At 35.6% G+C, this 27,501-nt stretch overlaps 3 protein-coding genes and 1 non-coding gene across 4 annotated transcripts; 1 reads left to right on the top strand and 3 right to left on the bottom strand.

Annotated features, from left to right (window-relative positions):
- Positions 1-1,212: 1,212 nt before the first annotated feature.
- LOC146134710 (nucleolar RNA helicase 2-like) lies at positions 1,213-8,809 on the bottom strand. Its single transcript, XM_083397887.1, has 16 exons — positions 8,632-8,809; positions 8,371-8,466; positions 8,064-8,280; positions 7,923-7,942; positions 7,766-7,840; positions 7,256-7,373; positions 6,793-6,859; positions 6,358-6,476; positions 5,926-6,120; positions 4,661-4,824; positions 4,103-4,207; positions 3,548-3,706; positions 3,164-3,275; positions 2,742-2,827; positions 1,841-1,975; positions 1,213-1,488 (listed from the first exon to the last, which is right to left on the bottom strand). Exons 1-16 carry the CDS (start codon positions 8,782-8,784, stop codon positions 1,213-1,215), a joined length of 2,097 nt encoding a protein of 698 aa, XP_083254013.1. The 5' UTR covers positions 8,785-8,809.
- LOC146134711 (small nucleolar RNA SNORA36 family) lies at positions 5,435-5,564 on the bottom strand. The gene has a single exon (XR_014501722.1). It is a non-coding gene; the product is annotated as a small nucleolar RNA SNORA36 family (small nucleolar RNA).
- A 1,610-nt stretch (positions 8,810-10,419) lies between the features above and the next one.
- Positions 10,420-27,419, bottom strand: LOC146134708 (2-oxoadipate dehydrogenase complex component E1-like). The gene is made up of 16 exons (XM_083397915.1): positions 27,025-27,419; positions 26,585-26,775; positions 24,656-24,850; positions 23,862-24,023; positions 23,355-23,502; positions 18,286-18,426; positions 17,902-18,004; positions 17,171-17,309; positions 16,618-16,860; positions 16,028-16,288; positions 15,270-15,426; positions 14,722-14,844; positions 13,633-13,775; positions 12,968-13,041; positions 12,096-12,345; positions 10,420-11,109 (listed from the first exon to the last, which is right to left on the bottom strand). Exons 1-16 carry the CDS (start codon positions 27,347-27,349, stop codon positions 11,008-11,010), a joined length of 2,757 nt encoding a protein of 918 aa, XP_083254041.1. The 5' UTR covers positions 27,350-27,419; the 3' UTR covers positions 10,420-11,007.
- Positions 19,103-23,225, top strand: LOC146134709 (macrophage mannose receptor 1-like). Its single transcript, XM_083397916.1, has 8 exons — positions 19,103-19,177; positions 19,433-19,607; positions 20,030-20,229; positions 20,595-20,795; positions 21,320-21,490; positions 22,027-22,065; positions 22,434-22,520; positions 22,704-23,225. Exons 1-8 carry the CDS (start codon positions 19,117-19,119, stop codon positions 22,811-22,813), a joined length of 1,044 nt encoding a protein of 347 aa, XP_083254042.1. The 5' UTR covers positions 19,103-19,116; the 3' UTR covers positions 22,814-23,225.
- Positions 27,420-27,501: the final 82 nt, after the last annotated feature.

The raw sequence follows: 27,501 nt of genomic DNA, 5'->3' as shown, positions 1-27,501 counted from the left end.
ATCAATATAAGTTTTTTATCAATAAAGTGTCTTCGTAAAACGCGGAATCTATCAAAAGAACTTAACACCGAAAAGCTAAGGATTGCTTTCCGGCTTCATGGAACAACTTTATTAAATGCTTGAAACCTCGCGGTAGAGTTAATTCTTGAACTGTTGTCTCTAGAAGTTTAAACAATTCACAAACGTTTTTCGCCCAAACTATTCTCGGTAAAACTCAACCTTCCTGTGATCGACTCTACACGAACTGATCGCCTTTGTTCGATTCACACGTAACAGTACGATGTGACGTCACAGCAGGCGTTGTGACGCAACTGTGAGAGCGCAAACTTTGGCGCCTCAAAAAGTGTGGCAGTTTGGTGCAAAAAGTAAACAATGGGGGCAAGGACACGCCAAGGTCACACGAATACGTCATCGTTGTGAAAATGACGTCACGAAGCTAAAGCTGGGAATGACGGGCGTCCATTGTCGACGTCATAAACCTGTAACCAGAGGTGAGCCACTAGTACTATATTCTTGTTTGCTTCTGCTCGTGGAAATCTAATCAGCTATATTACAGTTAGGGATGCTGTGTCGCGTGAATTAACAAAACGCAATATTTTCGCTTTGCGTGATTAAACGTATGTTCAGGCCTCCAGATAAAAAGACCAAGAAACAAGGCGATCTTTCTGCAAACCAAACGTTTCGATGCAGCTATGGAGTGCGGACACTTGTGAAACATAATGTAACTTTTAGGGCTCCTGGAAACTAACATTAACAACATTTAATAATTTAATAAAAACATTTAAGTTCCAAGTGAAAGCTTGTAGATTAGGGTAGGGATAGAAATCGCGTGTTTTGTGTCACGGAACAACAGTTCGGACTGACAATAGCGGCTTACCAAGGGAATCACTAATTCCTGTTTTGAGTAATATTTCGAAAAACTAAACTAAAACCAAAACGAGCAGAGTAGCTTATCGTTACCTCCGGTGTGGAAAAATGTATTAAAACTTCGAATAAGGTGGGCATTATGTCATGTCAGCTCTGCATAAATTAATTAGAGTATTAGAATTAAAGGAACATCCACTTCCGTCTTAAACTAAGTTACAACAAAATAACGAACATTTCACGTAAACATTAAAATATCTCCAAACATAGCACATCAAAGTAGTAGTGTAAGTTTATTAATATCACCGTATTTCAACAATCTGTTCCTATTACGTCATAAACAAGCGATTATCTGTCTCCCCAGCTCCGTTTAAACCCCCTTCCTCTGCCCCCCCTAAAACCCCTCGAACCACCCCTGGCATTGTTGGTGCGACCTCTGGTGTTCGAACGGAATCCATTCGAGCGGAACGAGTTGTTCCTGCGGTCGTTGGAGCGGAACGAGCTCCTATTGTCTTCTAACAATGGGGGTAATTGTTCTGCCTTTGTTAGCTGCAGCGATTCGGAATCGTGCCAAGTCGATTCAACTTCGTCGCTGAATTCGTTCGGAAGATCAAAAACCGCGCCCTGGAATAAGTGGGGGATGTTATTAAAATATTTAAAACAAATAAAATAAAAATATACAAAGAAATAAAATATAAAACAAATATTTAAAAAATAAAACAATTTAAAAACTGTATTAAAATAATAATTTTCTTTCCCCCTGCCTTGGTATTCTCAACACCCCTAAAACATTGGAGCAACAGGTAAGTTTATAAAGTACGTCTGTTATTATTACAGCATGTAAAAAGTTTTAACACATATTTTAACCAGCTTACTTTAATACAAGTTTGTGGTTAAAATGCATTGGGTAAATACAACTACAAATCTAACGAATGATTTTTGGTGCACGAAGGAGTAAGGTTGTATGGGAAGTTACCTTCTTGTCAGCAGTGAGTCTCATTCCACGAGCCGCATCCCGAATCTCTTTGCACAAATATTTCTCGAGCGACGAAAACACGAATCCAACAAACTTTACTTCGAAGTCGGCTCGCATCTGCCACGTTGTGTAGTTCTGCAACAACACATAAGCATTAAGCAACAAAACAGAATATATTACCATAGCAATAAAAACAACGAAATGATAAAGCTTAACACAGTAATAAACACGACGGAAAAATATTCAAATCGTCTAAATAAGATTTAATTAACGCATAAGTGTAGGGAAAGGTTATGGGACAATTGGGCGTCGCTGTTTTGGCACCGTTAGTTAAGGGGTGGGTAATGGGTGGGGTTTGAAATTATTAGTAGAGGTAGTGATAAAGTTGGTATGTAAGAGCTTGATCATTATTCTCACTATCAATGTTTCTGTTTAGTGTTTACTCTTATTCCGAACCTGGTTTTATTCAAATTTCTGCCTTAGTGCTGAAAGTCCTGCAAATGCTAAAAGTTTATAATAAGCCTCTCTACATGAGCGTGTTAGCTGACCCGTGTCAGAAAGCGCGCGAATGTCTACAAAAGCGCGGGAAAGGGAATTGATCTACATGAAGCACATTATGCGCGTCAACTTCAAAATGGCGGAAACCCAGCGAAGTTTAATCCATGTTAATCTTGAACTCCTAGGCACCAATTATCGGATTTTGTTGATATTCATCATTAATTTGTAGCGATATGTCTATTTTTGTAATTACATCTTCAAGGATACTCTAATATGCTATTTTCAATAAAAGGCGACGTTGCCGTGCGTCATTTGAAGTGCCAGACAAGCGCGCTAGCTCACTTATTTCGCTCATGTAGAGAGGCCTAATGTTGCAAAATAATCAGTTAGTTAATCAACTCACAGCTTGCGAACTGAGCAATGACCTCGATTGAACTTTCGCAGCTCCTGATATCCACGCAAGGGCAGCAGAGAGCGCTTCCAGGGGACCTGAATAGGTGTGAGATTAAGATTGGTCAAAAATTATTTCACTTAAGCAATCCCTGTAGGAAAGTTTCAATTTTCTTTTACTCCTTGTGTTTTCCATTTAAGTTTAGCACAAACTAATAATTTACACAAGCAGTGATTATAATTTATTAAAACATTGATTTGTCGTTGTTTTTCCAGGTACACCTAACTGTTATTGGTTAACCACCAAATAATTTACTACATTTTATACCAAGCATTTGTTTAAAACCAATGATTTAAAACTTGTCAGTTTGTAACAAACCAAACATTAAACATTGGTTTGTGTCCACAAGTTCTTTATCGCATGAAACCACTCACCATTTAGTTTGTCGGCGACCAGCTTCGCTTGATCCATGAACGCTTCCGAAACTTTTTTGTCAACAGACTCTAGTGACTTTATTGCATCATCGATCGAAGATTTAACAATGTCCTGAAAAAAGGGGTCAATTAAAAAAATTAAACATTATTATGAAAACATTTATATAAAATAGAACAAGTTAAACAATCTGACAATGTGTTTTTTAAATTATTAAATAAATCTATTTATTTAAAACAATACTACAAATAAGTTGGTAATAAAGCCAATATTTTCACAAGAATGGTTCTAATAGCTAATTTCACTGCCAAAAACAAAATTAAATTTTACAAAATTTTGAACAAATTTGAACTATTCAATGGCCTTAACACAAGGGGTTTCCCCACCTTAGGTTGGGGCGGCCCCACGAACTTGAACTTTATTCCAGCGGTTTGTTCGACGCGCCGAATCGCCACGTCTTCCCGGGGTTTGTAGAAACACACACAGACCCCGGTTCGACCGGCGCGACCTGTTCGACCAGATCGGTGGATGTACGACTCAATGTCCTGCAAAAAAAAAAACACTTGTTAAAACAAAAAATATAAAAAATTAAATGTAGCAATGCTGAAACAGGTTTGCGTTGTAGTTAATTAAATGTTTATATATTGGAGCAATATTTACTAAGTTGGTCAAACAGTTGTCAGAGGAAGGTGAATTTATAACTTTAAGGGGACCTCTATGTGTGTGTGAATGCTGGGCAACATTTAAATCATATTTACATTGTTTACTGCAAACCTAAAACTATAAAATATTTTAAACGTTTTTGATGCAAATTAAATTAAAAACTTCTGACAAACTAGTGGCCCTGGTGGTTTGTGAACAACGAGTTAAAATCGGCTAATTTTCACCACAATAACGTCATATGCATAGCACAATAACAGAGTTTACAAATGTTGGCTTACATTGGGGGGGCTTGTTTGAATGACGAGGTCGATCTCTGGGATGTCGAGTCCGCGAGCCGCGACGTTCGTTGCAACGAGACACTTCACCGTCCCACTGCGGTAAGCCTGCAAGTGGTGGTCGCAATGTTAGGAACTTCGTAAAAATACAAACAGAACACTTATTATAGCACATGACTGCAACTGTATGCGATTGTCTTGTTGTCTGTTAATATTAAGTGATTTTTCATTCTGGAGTGTTAGGCTTAAAGTTCAAATCTGCTGAATAAAACTGTAAATGAATTCTTGTAGAGAAGTAAATTAAAAATCAGTAATATTAATAAACCCTTTGGCAACTGGTTCTCAACCTTTTATGCTCTCAACACTTAGTAGAAACTCCTGCCTATGTTATAGACAAAAGGCAAAATAATCGTACAAGATCTTTAAATTGTCATGAAAGTTACAAAAATAAATATGTGCTCTTCACAAGAGACTTCACAAGGGTTGGAAAAACATGCCCTAGATCTCTGTCCAAACTAAAGGTAATATTTCAGCCCAGATAAAACACAATTTTGTTGTTACCTTTAGTGTGATTTCACGTTGTCTTTGTTCGATGTCCCCGTGCAATACTTGTGCCTTTAGTTGCTGCAGAGCTTCACAAACAACCAACTCGTTTGCTTCTTTCTTGGTGTCGGTGAATATCATTGCTCTGCCGTGCATTCCACTGTGCATCTGCACAACCCCGCCTAAACACAAATTGGTTAGCTTGAAACACCACTGGAGAAATTTAAAGAAGACATCTAGTAAAAAAAAAGTAAAAAATACCCAAATAATTTACCTAAACATGTATTCAAGCACCCAAAGGTGATTTTTGAAAGAATACTGGAGTCTGGAATAGGTGAACACCAAACATTCATGATATTAGTAAACATGGCAGTATGTAGAGAGATTTAAAGTTATTTCTTGAAATAATTGCAACAATATATATTCTAAAAACATACATTAAATACTAAATACCAATATGCTTGGGTACACTATGCACGCATCTGTAATGTAGCTTAATAATGCACTGCATAGCCAAAAAGGTCGAGTAGATCAACAACATCTTGATTAAGACGTTTCTATACGAGCTTGTATCTTCAGTTGATGTGACGATGTCGATCTACTCGACCTTTTTGGCTTTGCAATTTATAATCAAGCTAAAATAATAAATGGTTTTGAAACATAAAGCTTTGAATATTTAGTAATTATCTTAAATACCTAAATTAACACCACGTTGCCTGCCAACTTAAAACGTTTGTAGGGACCACACAAATACATTATTTACAGTTCCAACAACCAGTATTGATAGCTTTACTGTTTTGCTTCCTGTGAAAACTGTTGCTATTCGCATCAGTTTTAAATAAACAAAAAACAAGTTGTTTTTCCAAAGAATAATTATCAAAATGGAAACGAGGCATTCCAATTTGTACTCAACACTTTGGATGCAATTACAAAAAAGTTCTATTGTTTAAACATTTTTTAAATATAATAGTATTTTCTTAAGGGCTAGGAAAAAAATAGCACACCGTGACACAAATTTCATGTGTTTTTAAATGAAATACTAGTAGTTCTTTTTCAATTTTTGGGTGCTTTCGGGATAGTTTTTCCATGTTATAGAAAGTTTTCTTTTTAACCAACAATAAAACTATGTGTTGTCCAGCTGTCTCACTGAAGGTATCAAATATTAAAGTTTCGCATTAGTAAACTTTAAGTGAATACATTGTTTTTGAATATATTTAACAATGTTTGCAATAAAAGTGTGTTTAACGGACTGCAGAAGCTCAAAAACCTAATTTAAATCTCACCAATGATCCCTGCTCGGTCCTGATACAGACACCTAATGGCCAGATGTTCCACGGTCGTAGCGGTACGGTTCATCGATTCCCCGATTGTATCGACATGCATCGTTCGTTCCTTGCGCATGTATTTTGACGCCGTCTTGTAAACCCACGATGGGCAAGTCGCGGAAAACAACAGAGTTTGGGGAGGAGACTCGCGTTCTGGGCAAACATATACAGGTGAAACCACTATTTGGACTAGGGGTGTCTGATGCTTGGCATTATATTATGATGCTAATACACAATTTTATTAGACAGCAACATTGTCCTTATTTCAGACTGGAAAGTAAAATATTAAAGTTAAAACTACACTCTGTGTTCAATCTCAAATTTTAGCTGCATGAAATTAGATTTTTTCTAAAATATTTAAACGAGATAGTATTTATTCCCAGGCATTACCTTGAGTGTATCCGTACTGCAATATTTCCTCGACAATCGGGGCAAACCCCATGTCGAGCATATTATCCACTTCATCCAACACGACGTGCTTCAGTTCACCCAAGCGTAAGTTACCTTTCCTGGAAAAAATAATGTTAAAAACTATTGACTTTTGTTCTTTTTGTAAAGAGACATCTGGTTACTGGACCAAAATGTTTTTCTTAGTATTAAAAAAAAAGTTGAGAAACGCTGAGTTAATGTGACGAAGATGACACACCAAAACGTCTTTGATGTAGATTTACTCAACCTTTTTGGCTTTGTAATGTGTCATCAAGCTACTGTACACTCCGTGCATAGTGTACCGATGTTGCATTATTTATACAGCAAAAATTACAGCTAAGCTAATAAACTTACAAATAGGCCAACATAAAAACCCAAGTGAAAAGTGTTGCTTACTTAAGGTGGTCCAGGATTCTTCCTGGAGTCCCAACAACGATATCAACTCCATTTCGCATCGCACTTTCTATGATTGAAAACAAAAGGATAAAGATGTAATTGACAACATATTACAGATAACAACGTCAGCCTTAATCAATCCATGGCAAAATATACAAAGGACTTGTATATTTTACTCTGTATCAAAATGAATAGAGCGCATTGTGTTAATATACTTTAGTCAAAATATATGAAACCTTACACAAAAAGTACTATAAGTATTGTGTAAACAAAGGTGAGTTGTTAGAAACTTTTTACTACAACAACACTTACTGTAAACTAATAGGAAATATGAAACATTGTACAAGAACTCCCTAATAGCTGGAAAATTATAACCCAAGACTTTTAGTTAATTGGGTTTGAATTTCATTTCATTGGTGCTAACTGCTTTATATATTGGTTTTGGTTTTAAGTTTCTGTTCACCTTGTGGGTAGTATGGGGCACCTCCGTAAATACAAACGGATGAGAGGGACTGACTGATCAGCTCAAAGTCCCTGTGGACCTGGATTGCAAGTTCTCTCGTCGGAGCCATCACCAAAACCTGGGTCAAAGGTCAAACAAGTCCGAATATTATAACTCAAATAACATGGTTCACTTGATTATTACGTAGAGGTGTAATTAGTTTGTTCGTTAAGCAACATTCCAATTTAGCAACTGCAGCAAATTTGTTGCACTTATTGAATTTCATGTTGTATATTACTGCTAAATGATCTGCTTGAATGCCAGCTAATTAGCTATATTCTTAAAGTAAAGAAACAAAATATTGAATTGGAATGTTATTTACATTATTCAGGCCATTGAAAAAAACAAATCCTGTAATAACGAATTTTTACTAATGATTAAGCCGTTAAATACAAGCAACAAATAATTAATAATTCAAGAACTAATATTATTATTCTATTAGGTTGTTCACCAAATCGAGGCGTCACAAACCTGTGGGGCGCGACCTCTTGCTCGTTTCACATCAGATGACAAAAGTTTTTCGACCAGGGGCAGCGCAAACGAAATCTAAAACAAGACAATCGTAAATAAATTAAAAACAACATGAAGTCCAAAGAAGTTTGTAAGATACAAGGAAGCACTAACTTACAGTTTTTCCAGTTCCAGTTCCTACAAGACAAAAACTGAGATTATTTACTTTTACAACATTTTATTAAAACAAATTTCTTAGTTCAAATATTATTTCTTGCACAACAAAATTTCGTTTAAGAAAAAATTTAAAAAGTCTTACGTGCTTGAGCGATCACATCCTCTCCATCATAAACGTAATCAAAAGTTTTGATTTGTATCGGAAAGAGATATTTAATTCCTTGTTTGACGAGAAGTTCTTTCGTGTATTGAGAAATTCTAAAGTTGGAGAAACTTCCGCGACTTTCATCTGAATTTTCATCGGGTTTTGAAACTATTTCTTCAACATTATTTTCATTCTCCACAGAAAGTGTGTTATCCTGAAATTAAAAAAATACAAGATTATACACCATCAGAACTTCTCATAAAAAACAACCTCAACATACAATAGTTTTAATATTTAAACTTACAATTTTTTCTTGTTTAATTTCTTCCAAATCAATTTGAATTCGCTTTTTCTTTTTTGGGGGACTTTCATCAACACTTTTATTCAACTTCTTATCTTTCTGAAATACACAATTTAAGTTATATCACAAGCATTTTGTATGTTTTAAAGCTTACTGTGACTACATCGTAACTTGGGAAACAAGAGTAAATTCCCAAAATCTAAAAAATGATTTTAATTAATCTAAAAAATGAATTAAAAAACGACAATATAATGGTTTTACAACCTTTTTCTTTTTATCTGGTGTTGCGTCAGAAATACTTTTCTTGGCTTTTTTAATTTTCTTGACTTTTTCCGGCGTTGAAACTTCAATTGCCATGCTTTGGTCGGCGATGACTTCTTGCTTCGATGAAATTGGACTTTCCGACAATTCAACCATAATTTAAGTTTATTTGTCAGCTATTAAATATAAATACAAACTTAAAACACACAAAACATTAAAATAGGCAACAAATTGATTTTATGAGAAAAAACAAACCTAATATTTCTTGAAACGAATGTAGCTTAAAAACGTTAACTGTTGAGGTAGGATTCGAGACTAGCACAAAAAATACTACGCAAACCAGGTTATTTTGCTGTTAGAATAGTAAGAGAGATATTTAGCTTACTAGACTGCATCGCTGACGCTGACTGCGACAAAGTTACGTTCGAAGCAGCAAGCTTAATACAGCCAAACGGTTCTGAATCAACAATTGGCTTAAATTACAAGACCTTTATTTGTTAATCACCGACAAAAACACATACCGGTTCTATTTGAAGAACCAAAATCTCGCCCCATTTTTAACAAAATCGTGAGTAAATTTTCACTTTTTCTCGCACGTGGCCTCATGACCAGTCATGCGTACAATATGGAATTTTTAAAATTGCAATTTTGTACTTTTTAGTTTTCTGATTTAAAAAATGTATTGCTTTTTTGTTTAAATTTTTATTACTGTAAAATTTTTATTATATGTAAAAAAATTGATTGGAAATTCAATAAAGTAGCCAAACATGAAAAATGAGCATAAAACAAATTTCAAAAGAATAAGAATATAAAATATTAAAAAAATTAATAGCACAGAACATGTTAATTTCAGGGTTGTAAACATCTTCCAGAAATGTGCTTATCACAAATCAAAGTACAATGATCGCATGATCAGCTGTATTGGTTAAAGTTCCTCCATTCCCATTCTTAGTCCTCCCAGGGACAGTGTTATATGTTAGTGTGTGGTAGAAATAGGATCTGTGGTCGTTGAAGTTGAGTGTTCGAAGTTGGGTCAGATGGCTCTTTTTTAAAGTGACAACGAATCAAAGTGTTCTTGCAACAGTTAGTTAATCCCTCGGGGCAGATTTTACATTTTTCACTTCCTTTGTCGTAATGTTGAGTAGAATTACAGAATCCGACATAAATGTGGCCATCCTCGACAACAATGCGTTTTGGTCCAATGAACCATTGTGATAGCACTGTCCGTCTTTCCAATAGACATCTTGAGAAATATCGCTGCATGTTTTTTAGGAGTCCCACATAGTTGAGTGATGAACAACAAAATCAGAAAAAAACTTTCAGCCACATTTCACCGAAAAAAATTTAACGATGCTTGAACAAAAATACGACAAAACAAGTGACATTAACTTGTGATATTGCAAATATTCCACCCTGATAGCATGGAGAAAATACCGAAATTATTCCCCACATGAAACTTTTTTTTCTGCTGACACCCACTAGTCTGTGTTGAGGTTCGAACTCACGACCTCGGTCATACCGGGACCGTCTATCTACCAGCTGAGCTACACAGGCTCAGAGAAGCAAGTCGAGAAACAACCATAGCACTGTTGTCTGCTGCATCCTGTTCGTAAAACTAGCCTGGTGTGATAATAATATGATGTGGCGAGGTTCGACCTCACGACCTCGGCCATACCGGGACCGTCTAGAAGAGCTTGGTCGATATTTTTGCACAGTTTACTACTCGGTTCACTTAAATACCATCTATAAAAAGCATACTATAAAACATTCTTTAATATCTGTTTCTTGTACTTGTCACGGTTGAGTGAACACAGTAGCGCGTAATAAAAAAGAAAATAAGCAATTCACAATTCGCAACATCAATAGATCATTGAGCGACATTTGCTAAAAACGTGTTACGTCGGCAATTAAAAGCGAAAATATAAATCACTTGAAGTGGCTCAGAAAAGCAATCGGGATTTGAATGGAAAGGTTTGACATGCAAGAAACATTTTTTTTAATTAATTAACACTCGCAGTTTTTAAAAGTCGAAAGCCAATGTCTCTTGCATAGAAATTTGCCTGTTTTCAAACTTTATTTCAATAGAAACCGTATTTAGAAATGTAAGTTTAACTTCAGCATAACACTATCACCCAATATCCAAACACGTTGAAGAAAATAAACATGATTTTTTTAATTAGGTAAATCTACGAAATCTATAAATAATATTTTAACAATACGCCAAGAAACAAGGAGACATTTTTTCCAAAGCATAAAAATAAATCAATGTAATTTTTGCCACCTCAAGTATAATCGAACATCAGTCTATTGACGCGGAAGGTAAATTGGAGGGTCGGTTTTTATTTGTGAGAAACAGCGGCTTGTGTTCAAAGGTTGTGTTTAGAGGAAAGTATCTTCCATGATTTGTTTGGCTTGCGAGTTGTGGATCTCACCAACACCCACAGCAGGACAAGCAAGTGTTGGACGACCCGCGTATCGCAACTGAACAACAAATGTATGTTTATTACCTGGGGATTTGTGTATTTGCTGACGACGTAGTAAGATAAGTAAGTAATGTTTATTTTTCCGTTTGCGTTAAAATTAAAATAAACAAAGTATAAATAGAAAATAGATCGATGCGCGATATAGCAAAGTTGCGTCTTTAAAATCAAACTTAACTACCATTTATATAAGCTATTGCTACCAGGCATAATATCAGGTTTGTAGAGCTCTTCTGGCAAATGTAATTTTTATTCCGACGTTTCGACGTCCTATACAGGTCGTCTTCATCAGGGTAAATAACACGGAATGCGACTAGTACAGTGCACGATAAACAAAGGAAAAAAGGAAACTATTTCTTGAGTCATGGATTATTCACCAACGGGGCAACACAATGAACATCAAAACGGACGTGATGCTTTCAGCGTGCTACAGGCACCTGCTTAAAGATTAGAGGCCCAATCATTCGTTATCGCGTTTTGTTTTTGTTGCGTTGTAACGTGCTTGCGTTCCATTCTTTTTTCCTTTTTTCCTTTGTTTATCGTGCACTGTACTAGTCGCATTCCGTGTTATTTACCCTGATGAAGACGACCTGTATAGGACGTCGAAACGTCGGAATAAAAATTACATTTGCCAGAAGAGCTCTACAAACCTTAACTACCATTTATTAGGAAGAGACAATTTCTAAACTAATTTTTTAACCAACCACAGTTTGTTAAGTACCGTATTGATTTTATAGCTAAACTGGGATGAAAGGTGTAACGGACCGGTATTTAGCAACACTTTCACGGAAAAAAATAAAATTCAACAAAGGTTAGTGCAGCTGACTTTCCATTTTATTTTCCAATTTTTTTAGCCACAATTTTTTTCCCATTTTTTTAATTGAATGTTAATTACTAAATTTTTAATTTCACAGACTTTGGCACAAAATAATGACAAAATTTATCAATGGAAAGCCTTTGTTAACATGAGTATGACGTCACACTGACCTTGACCCCCAGCAGGTTTTGGAACCTTGGGGCGACGAAGGTCCACGCGCCCTGGTTCCTTGGTTCCTCCTGGCTCCACGTGAATGACGTCACTTCTTGGTACCTGGCCACCTCCCGCTGGAGGGCGCTAGTGGGGAAGGGACAGAGCTCCTCGAGTCGCACGATGGCGGTAGAGAGCTTGCCACGCTCGACTCGGTCACGCTCGAGTGCGTAGTAGTGCTTTCCCGAGCAGAACACCACGTGATCAACTCTTGGGGGAAATAAGTTTGCATTTAAACATTTCATATGTTTGTGAAATTACTGGGAAAAACATTATAATGGGATGTTTTGAGTTCAGCATAATATTTCCATAATTTTCCTGACTATTTGTTAAGTTCAGGTTGATCCAAGAATGTCTGGGTCTGGGAAATTGTTAATCTTCAAATTCAAAATAAGTTCACATGGGATTGGTTCTTTTATACTTTGACAAGCCACAACTTCAAGTGGGGGATGAGTTCATAGCTGGGTTGAGACAAACTACATAAAGATGGTCAAAGCCAAAAAGTTCGGGTAAATCGACATCATCTTGATTAAGACGTTCCTTATGATACAAGTTCGTATTGAAATGTCTTATGCAGTAAGGTGTCGATTTACTCGACCTAATTGGCTTTGACATAAGTATTAGGCCACATCACAGATCCGCACATAGTTCACCCAACTAAATAACATTCATCAACACAAAAACTCTTCTAATTGTTGAAACTTAACAAAGTGGAAATTTCGCCTCCAAGTGGCACGCAACCCTGTCCTTTTACAAAAAACGCAACAATTTACTGACGTTTCAGCTGTTGGAACATAATGTAGAACATTATATTGTAACATAAACATCTTACTTCTTCATGTGATCCCCGATCACAGTTTGGAAATATGTTCCCGGCTCAAAATCACACATCGAAGACACGGCTGACTGAACACAAAGTCACGTCATAAACAAGGTTGGCAGGGTTAAAACTTACATATATTCTTACATTTCTTCAATTTTATAGAAATGTCTTATTTATTAAGCAAAGGCTTGGTAATCAATCCTGATTTCTTGTTTAAAAATATGCTCTACAAGGTTTTAACCTTCTGTAAATTATTAACTTATGTACTGCGATATTAAAGTGTAGAACAAGGTGGGGTTTCTGGTTCGTAAACACAAGAAGCTGTAACATAAATAATTACTGGGGCCATTTTCAAATTGCTGATAATAAAGGCCTTAAAGTGTTTGCAATAGTTGTTCACAAAAGGTTAAAATTAAAGTTTTTTACAAACTATAAAAAAAATTAGTAAATAGTGCACAGATGTTAACTCATATCTAGAGAAATGTTGTAAATGATTAACATAAGAAACCTTAACACAAAATATTTTCTGAAATTAGTTTCAATCTGCTGATGTGATAAAATTATTTGCACCATTTAAAACAATAGAAAAAATGTATAGGGTAAAAATACTAAAACACGCCGTCAAAACTTGATTGTTTATAAGGCACAAAATGTTGTATTAAGTGAAAACTGACCGGATGTCTGAGCAGTGTCTTCGGGGAGATGACGACCAGAGGTTTCCTGAAGTTCCGGATCATTTGTCTCCTTAGGAGATGGAAGTATTGAGCTGGAGTTGTTGGATTGCACAAGCTCATGTTCACTCCGTCCCCGTCAACAACTTCGAATAAGGAGGTTTAAAAAGATGAATTAATCCTGGTGTTTTCACAGTTTGAATACAAGACAAAAAACGCCTTTCCTCAAACAATTAATCTAAAGCAGGGGTCGGCAACCTACGGCCCGCGGGCGGATCCGATGTAATTCATCCGGCCCGCCGCCTACTTGGCAATTTAGACACGAGTCCGTTCCACATACTTTTTGACTATTTTAACTACGGAAGTGCGAAAATTTTTTTTGACATCATTCTACGTCCGGTTTGTTTACGTTTTGTTGTCTTTTCACCAAGATCAGCGCTTCTTTACCGTTGCGCCGTGGAAGGCAGCCAAGTGCGTCACGGAAAACGTATTCAAAATGTTGGAAGTATATTTTTTAACATTTTTTTTATTTTTGGCAATGTAATAAAAACTTGCAAGAAATTTAAAAGAAATGCCGGTATACCAAAAAATCGCCAACACTTAACTAGATTAACTTTAAATGTTAGCGCGTTCCCTCAAGGTAGTTTTATTACTTTTCGTTAGTAGTATGGATGGCGACGTGTCAACTCGAATTTTAAACCAAACAAACGCTTTTTTTTCGCTCTTTGCGCCAACACTTTACAGCCTTCTTAAGTGTTGTTACGATCCGAGGCCCGGCTGATTCACAGTTGTTTTTACATGAAAATAACACAATTCTTAGTTATCATGCTTTGCGGCCCGCAGAGATCTTTCCGAGTTTGGTTTTGGCCCGCGACTAGAAAAAGGTTGCCGACCCCTGATCTAAAGTCTAAACAGTGTCTACACAAAATATTTACGAATCAGGACAACATTTTTTTTTTTTTAATATTAACAGAAGCTTCCACGCAATTCCAGCAGACTTGTTATTTTGCCTGAGTGGCTAATTCAATAATCGAACTTACTGCTAAATTAAAAGCAGCAGATTTTCTTACTCAGTCTTATCTGCAAACTCACTATGCTCGCTGCTGTTTGTGAGTTGTAGGAACCTTTCGATTCTTGCTGAAGAGTGTTCGGGCCCAGCTCCATCATATCCATGAGGAAGAAGCAAAACAATTCCGCTCTGCGTCATCCACTTCGCTAAACAACACAACATCACAACTCACAGGGGGTGTTGGAGCATACTGCATATGTGCAACATAAACCTTCAGATACAATGCTTTAAACTAAAATGTAACATTAAAACAATTGTCAAACTAAATTCACTTAAAAATAAGGACTTAAAATTAATAAGGAGCAAATTTAATTTGGTGAAACTATTTTTTTATTAGTTTTCAAAACTATTTGTGAGTGGTGAAAGAATTTGGTGAAATAATTTGGTGAAAGCCGTTTTTAAATAGTTTTCAAAACTATTTGTAGTGAAATAACATTGCCAGGGGAATTAAAAGTGTCACAGTGAATGGACTGTCGCCTAAATCAATAACAAACTAAAACCTTAAGCCGTTATGCTCCAAAGTTTAAACTCCAACAAAGCAAAGTAGACCGGAACCCCCCTAAATTGTTACCCTCGCCCGAAGCGATAAACGTGTCGATGATGATCTGTGCTCCGTTGAAGAAGTCTCCGAACTGAGCTTCCCACACAACGAGTCTGTTGGCAGATTCGACGCTCACTCCATACTCGAAGCCAAGCACAGCTTCCTCGGAGAGAAGCGAGTTCACGACCTGGAGTGGACGATACTTACGATATCGGTAACTGATAAAAAATAAGGGAATTGACTCACAAAAGGTGAAATTAAACAGACTGTGATATGATCGCTTTAAGTAATTTAAACTTGGATGTAAGTTCACTATCTGTTGCAATTGCAAAACTATCTACCGTAGTAGAATGTCAGTTTGGTATCGTATCGCCACCGATACTAGCATTTGATATCAGGTATCGGCTCCGATCCGATATTATTGGATCTTTCTCAATATATAACCTACTTTCGTAATTACACCGGATATTTAGCATTTAGACTTCAAACGCAGGTAGTTGCGGTCTATTAAAATATATCCTACTTGTGCAATTACAGCCTAAATATTTTTACAAGTTTAGATAAAAATGGACGCGGTCTCTCATTTCTTAGCGACTAACAAAACCAAATTACAAACATTTCTACTTTGACCTGATGAAGCACGGTTGTGCGAAAGCTTGAATCCCATACAATTTGTCTTTATATAACGACACCTGATTACACTATGAAGAATTATAAAAATACGGCCATTTACAAATATTATTGAAATCCTTCAAAAGGTTGAAGTTTCGCACTTATTTACAACTTACCTCTACATGGGCGCTTTGCTCGGGGGTGATATGGTTGAGGGGGACATGCACTGTCCCATTGTCTTGGTCAACAATGAAACAATGCCGGTGACTAAACGTCCCGCGACCCACGTCTTGACCACACAACCGGATGTCGTAATTCTGACGTAACAATGACCCGAACGCCATCGCTTCGGCGAGCGACCAATCGATGTTCACGCCTGACTGCAGCTTACTCAAGCGTGAAGTCACGTGAATTTTATTCAAGTGTTTGCTGAAACTCTAAAAATAAACTTCAATGAATGACTTTCGATGTAATCAGAATTTATTTAAGTTAAAACGAAGTATTTTACAATCTTAGTTTTATAATTTTTTAAATATTTTAAACAACAAACAAAAATAAGTGATTTTCAACTGTGTTTATTATAACTTTATTTCGGTACTGAATATTTTGTTGAAAGGAAATGTAAATTGAGAATAATTAAAAAAATCTGCACAACTTACATTTAAATCAACAAGTAAATTTTCACAAGATTCACAAAAAAGTAGATTCTTATAAATAACATAGATTGTGAAACTAGGAACGAGTAAAAAGCAGTTGCGCAACTTACAAACCATTCTGGGATTTCAACAGATTTGGCGCCAACAAATCTGAGCGTGTCGCCATGGCAACCGGTGTCCCACGTGGTCAGGGAGTCCACCCGGGGAATCCCCATCGCGCCCCAGCTTGAATCGTTGTCAAGATAGTTGGGTTGGGGCTCGCTATTCTCACACCCCTTCAAGCTGGAGTTAAGTCGATTGCTTTCGTCACTCTTCCAACTTTCAATGACGTCATTTGAGATGACGTCAACATTCTGTGAGAATGAAACTGGGAGTGAACGATATTTCGGAATCAGTAAATTTTTTCGCCAAATTTTGCTGATAGTTTACGAAATAAATTGAATTTCTCAAACAAACCAAACTATAATTTTTGAACTTGCATTTGTATTTTGGTTTCAACATCGTGGCCAATTATTTAGCATAATATTTGTTTGAAAAAATGGCTTCACAATGGAAAACATTTTATTTAAGTTTACAGGATGTCTTCATGAAACAATTTGCATTAACGTGGCCAGTTTCTCAATAAAACACCAATTTATTTCTTGCCTTGAACATGCGGTTTACCTTAAGTTGTTGCGCGTAGAGGTCGGGTAGTGTGGGTCGTGATGAGATGAGGTTTTGTGTGAGGGGCTGGGTGAAGCTTTGGTCGTCCATCTCGTTGTGGCCCCAACGTCGGAAGCAAAGGAGGTCAACTATGATGTCTCTGTAGAAGCATCGTTTGTTGGAGTTACTTGTAAAACCACCTAACTGGTACACTTTATTTTTTTTTGCTTTTTTAATTTTGAGAAAAATAATACAGAAGCAGTTTGTTGAAAAATAAAAATTGGCAGGGAAACCAAAATTTAATAAACGATCCTTTGACACCTGTTCGCTAATGTTGACAGCTTTTATTTTTCTCAAATAAACTTTTCAGAATGCTGAATGAGTGGTTTTTGCAGAGGCAATATTTGCGCACATAAGCCGCAAACTGCAAGTTGTTAAAATGAAATAGTCAAATGGTGAAATATTTTTCAACCAGTGTTATAGGAAAATGAATTATATGACACCTATAAGTGGATTGCTGTTTTACCACCTTATTTTAGTTAAAGTGGATACAGGTTGTAGAGTCGGGCTTGTTTAAAGAAACTCCACAGCCCTTGTAGATTTGGGAGGATGCGTTAGCTGGAGTTTTATTATTAAATTCAACATATCGTCACATATTCGTCAAAGTTATTTATAAACTGCGTATATTTATTCAAAATAAAAACTGAAACATCTATCCAACAAAATGCACACATAAAATAACGATTACTGACTTCCTGAACAATTGTCGATATTCAGCAGCAAATTGTGAGGCTTTCATCACATCTTCGGGGGAATCCCCTGAAACGTGGATCACCGGGACACCCGACATTTTACCTGGGGGGGGGAATAATTTATTTGGGGGGGCAATAAATTATTTGGGGGGGAAATAATTTATTTAGGGGTGGGATAAAAAATTACATAATAATAATAATAGATAAAAATTAAATAATAATATAAAATAAATAAATAATAACGACTGAATACATTATTAACATAATATAAAATAATAAAAAAACACAGCAAGCGAAGTAAATGAAAAGCTTTCCAATTTTTCTATAGCCACAAAACCGGTTTGCTTTATTATTTTAAAAATATCAGACAAAACATGATGTTACCGATGTCGCTTGCGTAGGGCGTTGACCTTCCGTGGTTCCAAGGGGTCGTGAACCCAAGCAGGTTGTTGACGATGAGATGGATCGTTCCCCCGATGTCAAAGTGGGGAAGTTTGCTCATATTCAGGCACTCCATCACAACTCCTGGAAACAACAAGGTTTTCACATTTCAAACCAAAATATTTAATAAAATAAAGTTTAATTAAAATAATATATATTTAAAACTGCTATGAAAAGTGGAAATTTCTTGAAACCTGGAAACTACAAGGTTTTACATTTTAAACCAAATAAATCAAAGTAGCGTAAGGGTAAATGTGAAGTCATTTTGAAATTTTCATTTAGAATAAACACAAATTATAACGTTTATTTTAAAAAACATCAGTTTCTTGCTAAGTATGAACAATTAAGTAAAAATATTTAGTATTTTGAAACAATGAATATTTGAATTTGTAGTACTATTATAAACAAAAATACTCAAACTAAATCAAGTTCACATGAATAGCATGAAAGCAAATGTTGTGTCAGTATTTTTTAATTTTGTTTAAAACAAACATTTGCTAAAATGTTTATTTGATAAAACATAAGTAAAGAACAATTTAAGCAAATTTGAAAGATTTAAGAGAATGGACACTGAGTTGCCACCATAAGTAGAGATACATCAGAATATATTGGTCTGTTTGAAATATAGAAATGCATGTGTGGCGAAATATGCTGAGGTGTCATTCAATGAAACTTCTTATATTTGATGAATTGACGGAAAAGAGGAAGTTGTATTGAAAAGTGTGAGACGCTGCAGTCATTTTGCAAGTGTCAGTATAACTCAGTGGTTGTAAGATGGATGTCTACGTCGCATTAATCATCATTGCAATAACTTTACAAGCACATCATGTTCAAGGTAAGTTTCTTATCATTTAAAGATTGATATTTTTTGCAGTTGTATAAACTGTTGGTTTACCTTTTGGTAATATCAATTTTAAATCAAAAGAATTTACAAAAGCTATACAAAGTATGAAACTTAATATTGAAATGTGCATTTAACGGTTTTCAATTTTTTTACATATAATTCATTTTTGTTATAAAATGCTACAAATTTAAACAAAAGAAAATGAAATAGTGGTTTTGTGATAAAACATTATTTTGCGATTCTCAGGTCAACATGAGGTTCGTTACCATGACAACACGGTGTACATTTACTCAATTTTGAACAAAACTTGGCCAACTTCGAACGATGAGTGCCAAGAAAAGTACAACGCTCAGCTCGCAACAATCACCAGCGAAAAAATACAGAATCACATTCATAGAGATCTTACAAAGCTCAATTCAAGGTATTAGGTTCTTATAAACAACCTAAAAATGCTGCATGTAATGTCCCTCAAAAAACTTTTTTCAGTAAATTCTCATGTAATCACCTTTATACAGAAACAGATTCTAGTTAAATGATCATTAAACTTTGATTTGCCTAAATATTTCTCAGACAATACACAGATGCCATTTTCAAAGTTACATATATTATAAGTGTGTGATATAGCGTCTACTAAAAACTGTAAACAATTCTCTACCAAATAACTTTATACAATCCGCCACCTCATACACACAAGTGTAAATCACACAAAGGTTACCAGCTAGTCACCTTATATGCTTTATGATAATGCTCTCCCGCCTTACAAATACCAGGGCCACTTACCACTGGATGAGTAGCACATGTATGAATACTGTTAAAGTTTTATCTGTAGTTAACGTTGTACAGCTCCTCATATTACTGGATGGGTTTGCATCGAACTAAGCAGACCGGCTGGCAGTGGGGAATCCCCGTCACATACCGCTTCCAAAACTGGGAACCAAACTCGAACGGGAAAAACGGGGATTGTGTCGCAGTGTCCGTAACTACTGGACACTGGAGGGTAGCAGCGTGCACAGATACATACCCGTATATTTGCAGCGCGACAAGTAAGTATATTTGTGAAATATCCTACAAACGGGATTTCTGTGGCTAAACACAGCAGTGAGCCTCACGTAGTCAATTTCCCATTTATCTGCTCCACAAGTAAGATGGGTGATTTATAAAGAAGTTGAAATTTAAGACTGTTGTGGACGTAAAACAAATAAATGAAAGCCTAAATCTAAATCAGTAGATATCCATCGTAAAGATAAGTTATGCAACATGACTTTCTACATAAAATACTATTTAAACTTGAGACAATTTACTCATTCAGAAATTTATTCAAAAAATGCACAATATTACTTTTCCTAAGCGTAAACTATTAAAAGATAGGTTTGTGGCAAAAATATTAAGCAAGCTTGATACTCTTTAGTCCCCCGAGTGGACAAAAACATGTCGCTCAATGTTCCTGGAATAAAACTTCGCATCAAAGAAGCCTCGAAGATTTGCAACAAAAGTGGAGGAATGCAGCTTGCAATAATATCGTCACCCAAGGTTCAGCGTGAAGTAGAAAGTTTTGTGGACGACAAAAATGAAACGGAATATTTCATCGGACTACAATTCATGGGAGACAGTTGAGTGATCATTATTATAATAAGTGATTTATTAATAAAAAAAAAACAGTCCCTCTAGTAATTATATTTTTTCTCCAACGTTTTGGCAACCTATTTAAACTGAATTTTCAGGATGAATAACTCAAATGGTCGTACTGCAATTATAGCTACAAGAGGGTCTTCGCTATTAATATTATGCCTGGAAGCAACAGTTTATATATGGAGTGATAAATTGAACTATAGGAAACGGTTGTATTAACTAATGTTGTCCCACTTATATTTAGAACTAACCACAAATAACTTACTTTGGCGTTCTTTATTGAATTTAGGAATTGAACTGTTTGCACATTGAAGGTTAACAACTTCCTAACTTGGCATTTATGCAGCGTTCACTTTAAACTGAACGACAACATTTTTTGTTACTTTTGTTTTGACTTATTTTTTTGTTGCTATATTGGCAGTTCAAAAAATATTTGAAAGGCAAATTTAGATCAAGCCATTAGCCACTTTTATAATTTAATATATATGTTCAAACATGATGTAGACAGCTACGCATGGAGCGATGGTACACCACTAGATGGCAGCAGGGAGTACACCAACTGGAGTCACGGTCACCCGAACGCGAGCCACGGGGAATGTGTGGTGGTCACAAAACAAGGGGGGTGGAAATGGACCAACGCAAGATGCTTCCATCCAAAAGATTTCATTTGCCAAAGTAACATTCAACTCTAAACCAGTGGTTCTCCAAACTTGAAAAATATTTATGTGGGCTCATGCTAAGTCCAAAAATTTGTGGACACACTCTTTAAGCCAAGGGTTCACATGAATTTTTTTCTCCTGACACAGTTTGTTATCTTTGTGATGCACCCAGCGATAGGAATTTACTTATTATTATTTATTTGTAACAGAAAATCAAAATCAATTTCTGTATTTCATAAAAGTTATTTCAAATGCACTTTTAAGGGAATAATAATATTTGCATGTATTTTAATAACGCAATGGAGTTTATATATGAAATCATTGCACCACACGCCTAGAAATTTGAAACAACGCACCAGGGCATCGTTGCACAGTTTGAGAACCTCTGGTTCAGGTCATTATACAATGTAAGGTAATGCTCTGTGGGGGAATAATAAAACACAACACTTTAGGGAAAGAGTAAATTTTTTGGTGAGTGTTTATTACATTACTTTTATAAGCTGCAATTATTTTTTTGAAAAATGTGGCATTCTAAACCACTCTGTTTTTTAGGGATGTTTATGAAAGAGGAAACAACTACAATAAAACAAGGTTTGTTTTAAAAAAAAAACTTGAGTTTAAATCAAACTTGGTATATTTCTTAACAAAAATAATTGTTTTTATTGACAACTGTCAATTTACAACACAAACTCGACAACTTTTTATAAAGGTCGTCATGAAAATAAATTGCAAAACCTTTTCAATTTTTAACTATTCATCGTTTTTGATGATAACATAACACTTCATTAGAACACCATACCATTAAAAGCAAGGCCCTATAAAGGATATGGTAGCTGTGGATCATTTTAAATACTGGGAATAACGTTTTTAAGTTGTTAATTGTGTGTTCGTTTTAAACCATTGCTTTTCAAGCAGGAGCTTCTATTACTGTTTTACTGTTACTGTTATTACTGTTTTAGAACAAAGCATGACAGATGTTGTTGAGCATAAAAATATGACAAGTTTTACGACAATGTTGATGAAAGTTCAAACAACTTCTATCCAAAGTGGGTTAATAACCATATGGTCATTTTGTTGTTGTTTTATTATGATTAGTTAACTAACATTATATTATGCTGATGCTTTACCCAACATTGGTTTTCATCTATTTTATTAAGTTGATTCTTTGTTCTGTTTTCGTTTGGAGGGTTAACTTTCAGCCATACACAAAAATAATGTTTTGTATTTAGACGACCAGCAACCACTGACCACTAGTGGCAGCAAAAGGACCGGTCAAACCCAAGTCGGAATAATCGCAACGATCTGTCTGCAATTGTTTGTGTTGTTAAGCAACATTTAAAAGTGCATGTGTTAGCAGTCAATATGGTGGGCTCAAACCATCACATTATTTCCTGTGCTTGTGTTAAATGTTAATAACAATAACACTGACATCATTGCTACCAACAATAGCTTATTCGCCAAAATTTAATTCTAATGTGTTTATTTTATGATAAAAATAGAAAAAGTTAAAATTGTATGTTATTTGTAAGATGACAGAATTACCTTGAAAAGCTTGCTTGGAGTCTTCAAAGTTTTTGTTGCATTGGTAGAAGTTATATATGAGCATATTTTTGAAACTCAATTACTTTTAATGTTAGTTTACTAGCTAAAACAGCCATGGAATGATGTTGTTTTAGTAAATATACCATATTATCTAAACAGGCCAGTGCCAATTCTGCATAATTTGATGTTTGTTTAATTAATTAGGTCTTTAAGTTGCAATTTAATTGATTTATGTGAATGCTCAAACGTTATTGTTTCCATAATAAATTGGGTCATTAAACTTGTTATAGGTTTATTTCAGACCCTGACAAACCATCAAGTCGTTTAGTAGGATTCACCTTGCCCTGTAAATGCAGCGTCGCCGTGAATATTGAGGCAAGTGACCTTTTCACCTCTCCTCAAGGGGGCAGCATCGAGTGAATAATCGCCATCGTTCAAGGTTTGTTGTCGAGCCCGACATTTCCCCACCGCAACAGGATTAACCGCCTGAAACACAAATCACCGCTCAGCATGGATTTGCAAAAAATCTCAAAGAACCTCAATTATAACTGGAATGTAGATAAGTTAAATTACTACAAACTGTTAAATTTAGTTGAAATTCAAGGGTAGCTGAAGATCATTTAGTTATTCCATTTTCATCAGGCCTAACAAAGTTATGTACAATTTATATTTACCTTTGCTGTCTCATAATAGTGAAGGACGGTATCATTTTTTAAATCAAGGAAAATAAAAACAACTCCGCAACAATTTACTTTAACTTTCAAATCAGTACTTGTAAATTACTCACTGTATAAAAGCCAAAAGTAATCACCTGCATACTTACCACTCCACCTAATATTTCTCACCTCGAGATGTGAAGGGTTTGGGACAAGATTGACATGCAGAGGGGATTCCCCACCGAAGTTGACATCGGTTGAAATGCTTAAATGCGACAAAACGTCTCCCGTGGCAACGCTTAGCGCCTCCGGTGGAAACTCACTCAACCCTTTAATCTTGCGGAACATTATCTAAACATTGTATGACATTTAAGCAAAATACCAAGAAAAATTTTTAGCTTATTTAGGCATAGAAGAGCTGAATAATTGAAAGTGAAGCATAAACAGTAAATTCTAGTTTATTTAATCCAAGTTCAATACAATATGCCAACTGCAATATATTTATATCCTTAGAACATTATTCTGTTCAGTTTAACTAAATATAAGAAGTAAAAAAAGAAAAACATATTGTAACTAAAATATCAGTTAATGTATTACCAAGGTAATCACAGATTTGTGTTTAACATTAAAAATGATTGAGAAATAACAAAATTAGTGATAGTTAAAATTATTTTTCAAAAACAAGGTGCTGGTCTGGAATTCACCACGTTTTTTACAGTACCGAAACAAGTCGTCAAAATTAAATTGCAAAGAATAAATAAATATAGTAGAATAACTATAATTATAATACTTTACCTACCCAAACCAAACCATAACTCGCCCCCCTAAATGCTGGTTAAAAAAAAAACAGACGGAAATGAGGTAGGATTGTAGAACAGCGCCCAAAAACACTAATCAACCTTCCAAATATGTAATTATTTATATGCCTAGTGATGAGCTACAATCCACAGAACAACATTAAATCGCCAAAGTTTGTGCCGAACCTGCGGAGGAAATTGTAATTCCCCGAGTAGCAAGTTATTTCTTCCTCGGTGGTTCATTCCGATCATTAGCTGCTTAGCTCCGTGGCTTGATATCGCTTGCATCAAATAATGCACGAATGCGATCATACTTTCTGCTCCTTCGCAACCGTATCGCTTCAAAGTCGGGAACTTCACCGCTAAGAAGTTGTCAACAACCTTTAAAATCAACTTCGAATCAACCATCCAGTCGTACAAACTAGGGATGTTCCGATAATATCCGATCGGGCTAGCTGATGGCAAACAGTGCTCGTCCGATACTGGGGTGTTATCGATGCTATTCCAATATCAAATCAATATAAAATTTATGCAATGATTGGCACAACAATGCACTGATTCCACTGTGTAAGTTAAATTTATTAAAATATTATAGTTTAACAACCGGTGGTAACTAAGAATTTAACATCAGCAAATTTCAGCCTAATAACCTGGATAACATTACCATTACATGTCTCAATTTAATCTATTTTGCTTATTTTTTAATAATGACATTATTTGGTACCAGATCGGAGTGCAATACTTGCTTGCCAAATATTGGGTTTAGGTATCGAAATAATATGTCATGTATAGGGATGTTCAAAGTAGAATCCCAAGGTATTCTAGAATAATAGGTTTCGAATCTAGAATAACGAATCCAGAATAGCGAATCCTGGCATATTTTTATTAAATTATTTATCCTCGATTTTGTTTGGGGAAGGGATTAATCTTAATCTACCCTACAGGGCCCACAATCAACTATCCAGGTTGTGTCCAAAACTTATATTTTTGCCAAAAGTGAGCAAATGCAACACTGCACACAGAAGTCTTAAGCAATTCGGTCCTGATTTTGAAAGCATTATTAAGTCTTATTGCTTCTTTTTTGACTAACATGATCTGTTATGCAGTCAAATGATGTACTCCAAAGAATACAAAGTTATTATTGACATAACGAATTCTTGACAATTACGTTCTGCATAACTGCTTAACTTCCCTGAATATTGGCCTAAAGTTGACCTTAAGTAGCCCCATAGCGCATTTTGTGGACGGCCAGCACGTTTTACAACGTAATGTTACTTTTGCAACTTAACGCATTTTAAATTGCGAACTGCACACCAGACATTACACGTTAGCCGCTCGCCCAATAACGCTTGATTGACACTTAATTATTAGACGAACGTTATCGCGAGACGCGGTAATTGGTCGCCCGAAAAAACGCTGACACTGCACTACCAGGTTACATTTAAAGCAAGCACTGTAAATTGGTCGCCGCAGCGACAGGCCAACTTACCACACGCGTTTGTGCAATTAGGCGCAACAATCCGCGGTAAAAGATTAAATTATATCGGTTCCAATTACCCGAAATAAATGGCAGAATTGGATTCGAATCCCATTTGGATTCGAATCCAAGGATTCGATATTCTACTTTGAGCATCCCTAGTCATGTATAGGGATATCTAGTAGCAACTCGTACTTGTTAGGCCATGCGCCCACCATGGGATTAATTCTCCCAGCATGGGGCATTATAGAGGTTAAAAATATGCTAAACTAAAATAAATGAAAAATAACTTAACAAACCTAACTATACATTTTGTTTTACAAATGTATATGTTTTCTTCGTTTAAGAAGTTTCATGTCAATGAAGTTCGACACAAAATTTTATATCCGGCCGGTAATGATTTGTCTTTACATTTATCCGGCAATTTATGAAAAAAGTTTAGTGACCACTAGTTTAACCAAGTTTATAGACATAACGTGTAGTTATGTAAGCCATTATTGTTTAGTAAAACTAAGTTTTATAAAACAATAAACATCAGTCAAAATTAAAAAAATTAGATCTTTAAAGCTTAGAATAGCCTAAAAACTAGTAAAATTTAAAATTTTACGATATTGGGAGTTAATTATTTCTAATTTCACCTGTGATTTAAGAAGTATTTGGCAAATGTTGATTTTATCTTCGTTGGAGCTGTTTGTTTCTCGCATTGCTGTGAATTTGTTGAAGATCCATTCTCTCTCTTCTTTATTGTCAACATACGACGCTTCGATCGAAATATTCTGACAAAAAGTTTGTTGGAGCCTTTCAGCCAAATCCCCAATAGTGGTGTCGCCTGAAACAAAAACTAAAAGTTAAAACAATAACTAACTAACATTCAGTCACTATAAGCAACATATAGAAGAAATATGTACAATGATTGTGCATTCTGATTTATATACGACATAAAACTTTGGGCAAAGTTTGCAGCCGCACAAGTCAAGCGCTGTAAATTATTTCTAATCACTGCCTTCTAATGCACATCAAACTAGAGAAATTACAAGAAACAAAAGCTAATATTTAATTCTGTGTTCCTAGTAATTACCATCAGTGGTTGCTTTATCGTTCAGTTGGAGTCCATGAAACGAAGGGTTTAGCGATTCTACTTCGTTCCTTGGAATGTTCTTTAGTGGATAAACATCGGCCAGTTTGTGACCGTGGGCCTGGAACGCTTCCAAGAACTTTTGGCCCCCTTCGGTCAATTCGGCACCGGTGCCAAATGGTTCCAAGTAAGTCGGGACACTGGCCGACCGTTTGTATCCATATACATCACGATTGTAGCGGTAATATCGCTTTGGGGTGGCAATTGTCGGAGAAAAATGTGTGAACAGTTTATTTGAGCTTATCCTAATATGGTTGGTGATGGACATCTGGAAAAATTGAACAAATGGCAACAAAATGTATGAAACTTCTTTTATGCGTGATTGAGTAACAACTATTCCTACCTTACCTGGTATATAAAAAATAATCATTATCTTAAAATTAAAACAAAAAGTTGTTTTGACAAAAATACATATTAGAA

This window comes from Ascidiella aspersa, chromosome 9 (assembly GCF_963924565.1).
Source record: "Ascidiella aspersa chromosome 9, kaAscAspe10.2, whole genome shotgun sequence".
NCBI classification, from domain to species: Eukaryota; Metazoa; Chordata; class Ascidiacea; order Phlebobranchia; family Ascidiidae; genus Ascidiella; species Ascidiella aspersa.
This window is presented reverse-complemented; position numbering and strand designations above follow the sequence as displayed.

Bases quoted from the DNA above. Each gene is read 5' to 3' on its own strand.
- LOC146134710 (XM_083397887.1), bottom strand. From the start codon at position 8,784: ATGGTTGAATTGTCGGAAAGTCCAATTTCATCGAAGCAAGAAGTCATC. The intron at 8,281-8,370 runs GTAAGTTTAAAT...TTTTAATTTCAG, and splicing joins AAATTAAACAAGAAAAAATT to GATAACACACTTTCTGTGGA. The intron at 1,489-1,840 runs GTAACTTCCCAT...CACTTATTCCAG, and splicing joins GACTCACTGCTGACAAGAAG to GGCGCGGTTTTTGATCTTCC.
- LOC146134709 (XM_083397916.1), top strand. From the start codon at position 19,117: ATGGATGTCTACGTCGCATTAATCATCATTGCAATAACTTTACAAGCA. The intron at 20,230-20,594 runs GTAAGTATATTT...GATACTCTTTAG, and splicing joins GTATATTTGCAGCGCGACAA to TCCCCCGAGTGGACAAAAAC. The intron at 20,796-21,319 runs GTTGAGTGATCA...AACATGATGTAG, and splicing joins ACTACAATTCATGGGAGACA to ACAGCTACGCATGGAGCGAT.
- LOC146134708 (XM_083397915.1), bottom strand. From the start codon at position 27,349: ATGTCCATCACCAACCATATTAGGATAAGCTCAAATAAACTGTTCACA. The intron at 16,289-16,617 runs GTAAGTTGCGCA...GTTTATTTTTAG, and splicing joins TTGAAATCCCAGAATGGTTT to AGTTTCAGCAAACACTTGAA. The intron at 14,845-15,269 runs GTAACAATTTAG...TGTGTTGTTTAG, and splicing joins GTTTATCGCTTCGGGCGAGG to CGAAGTGGATGACGCAGAGC.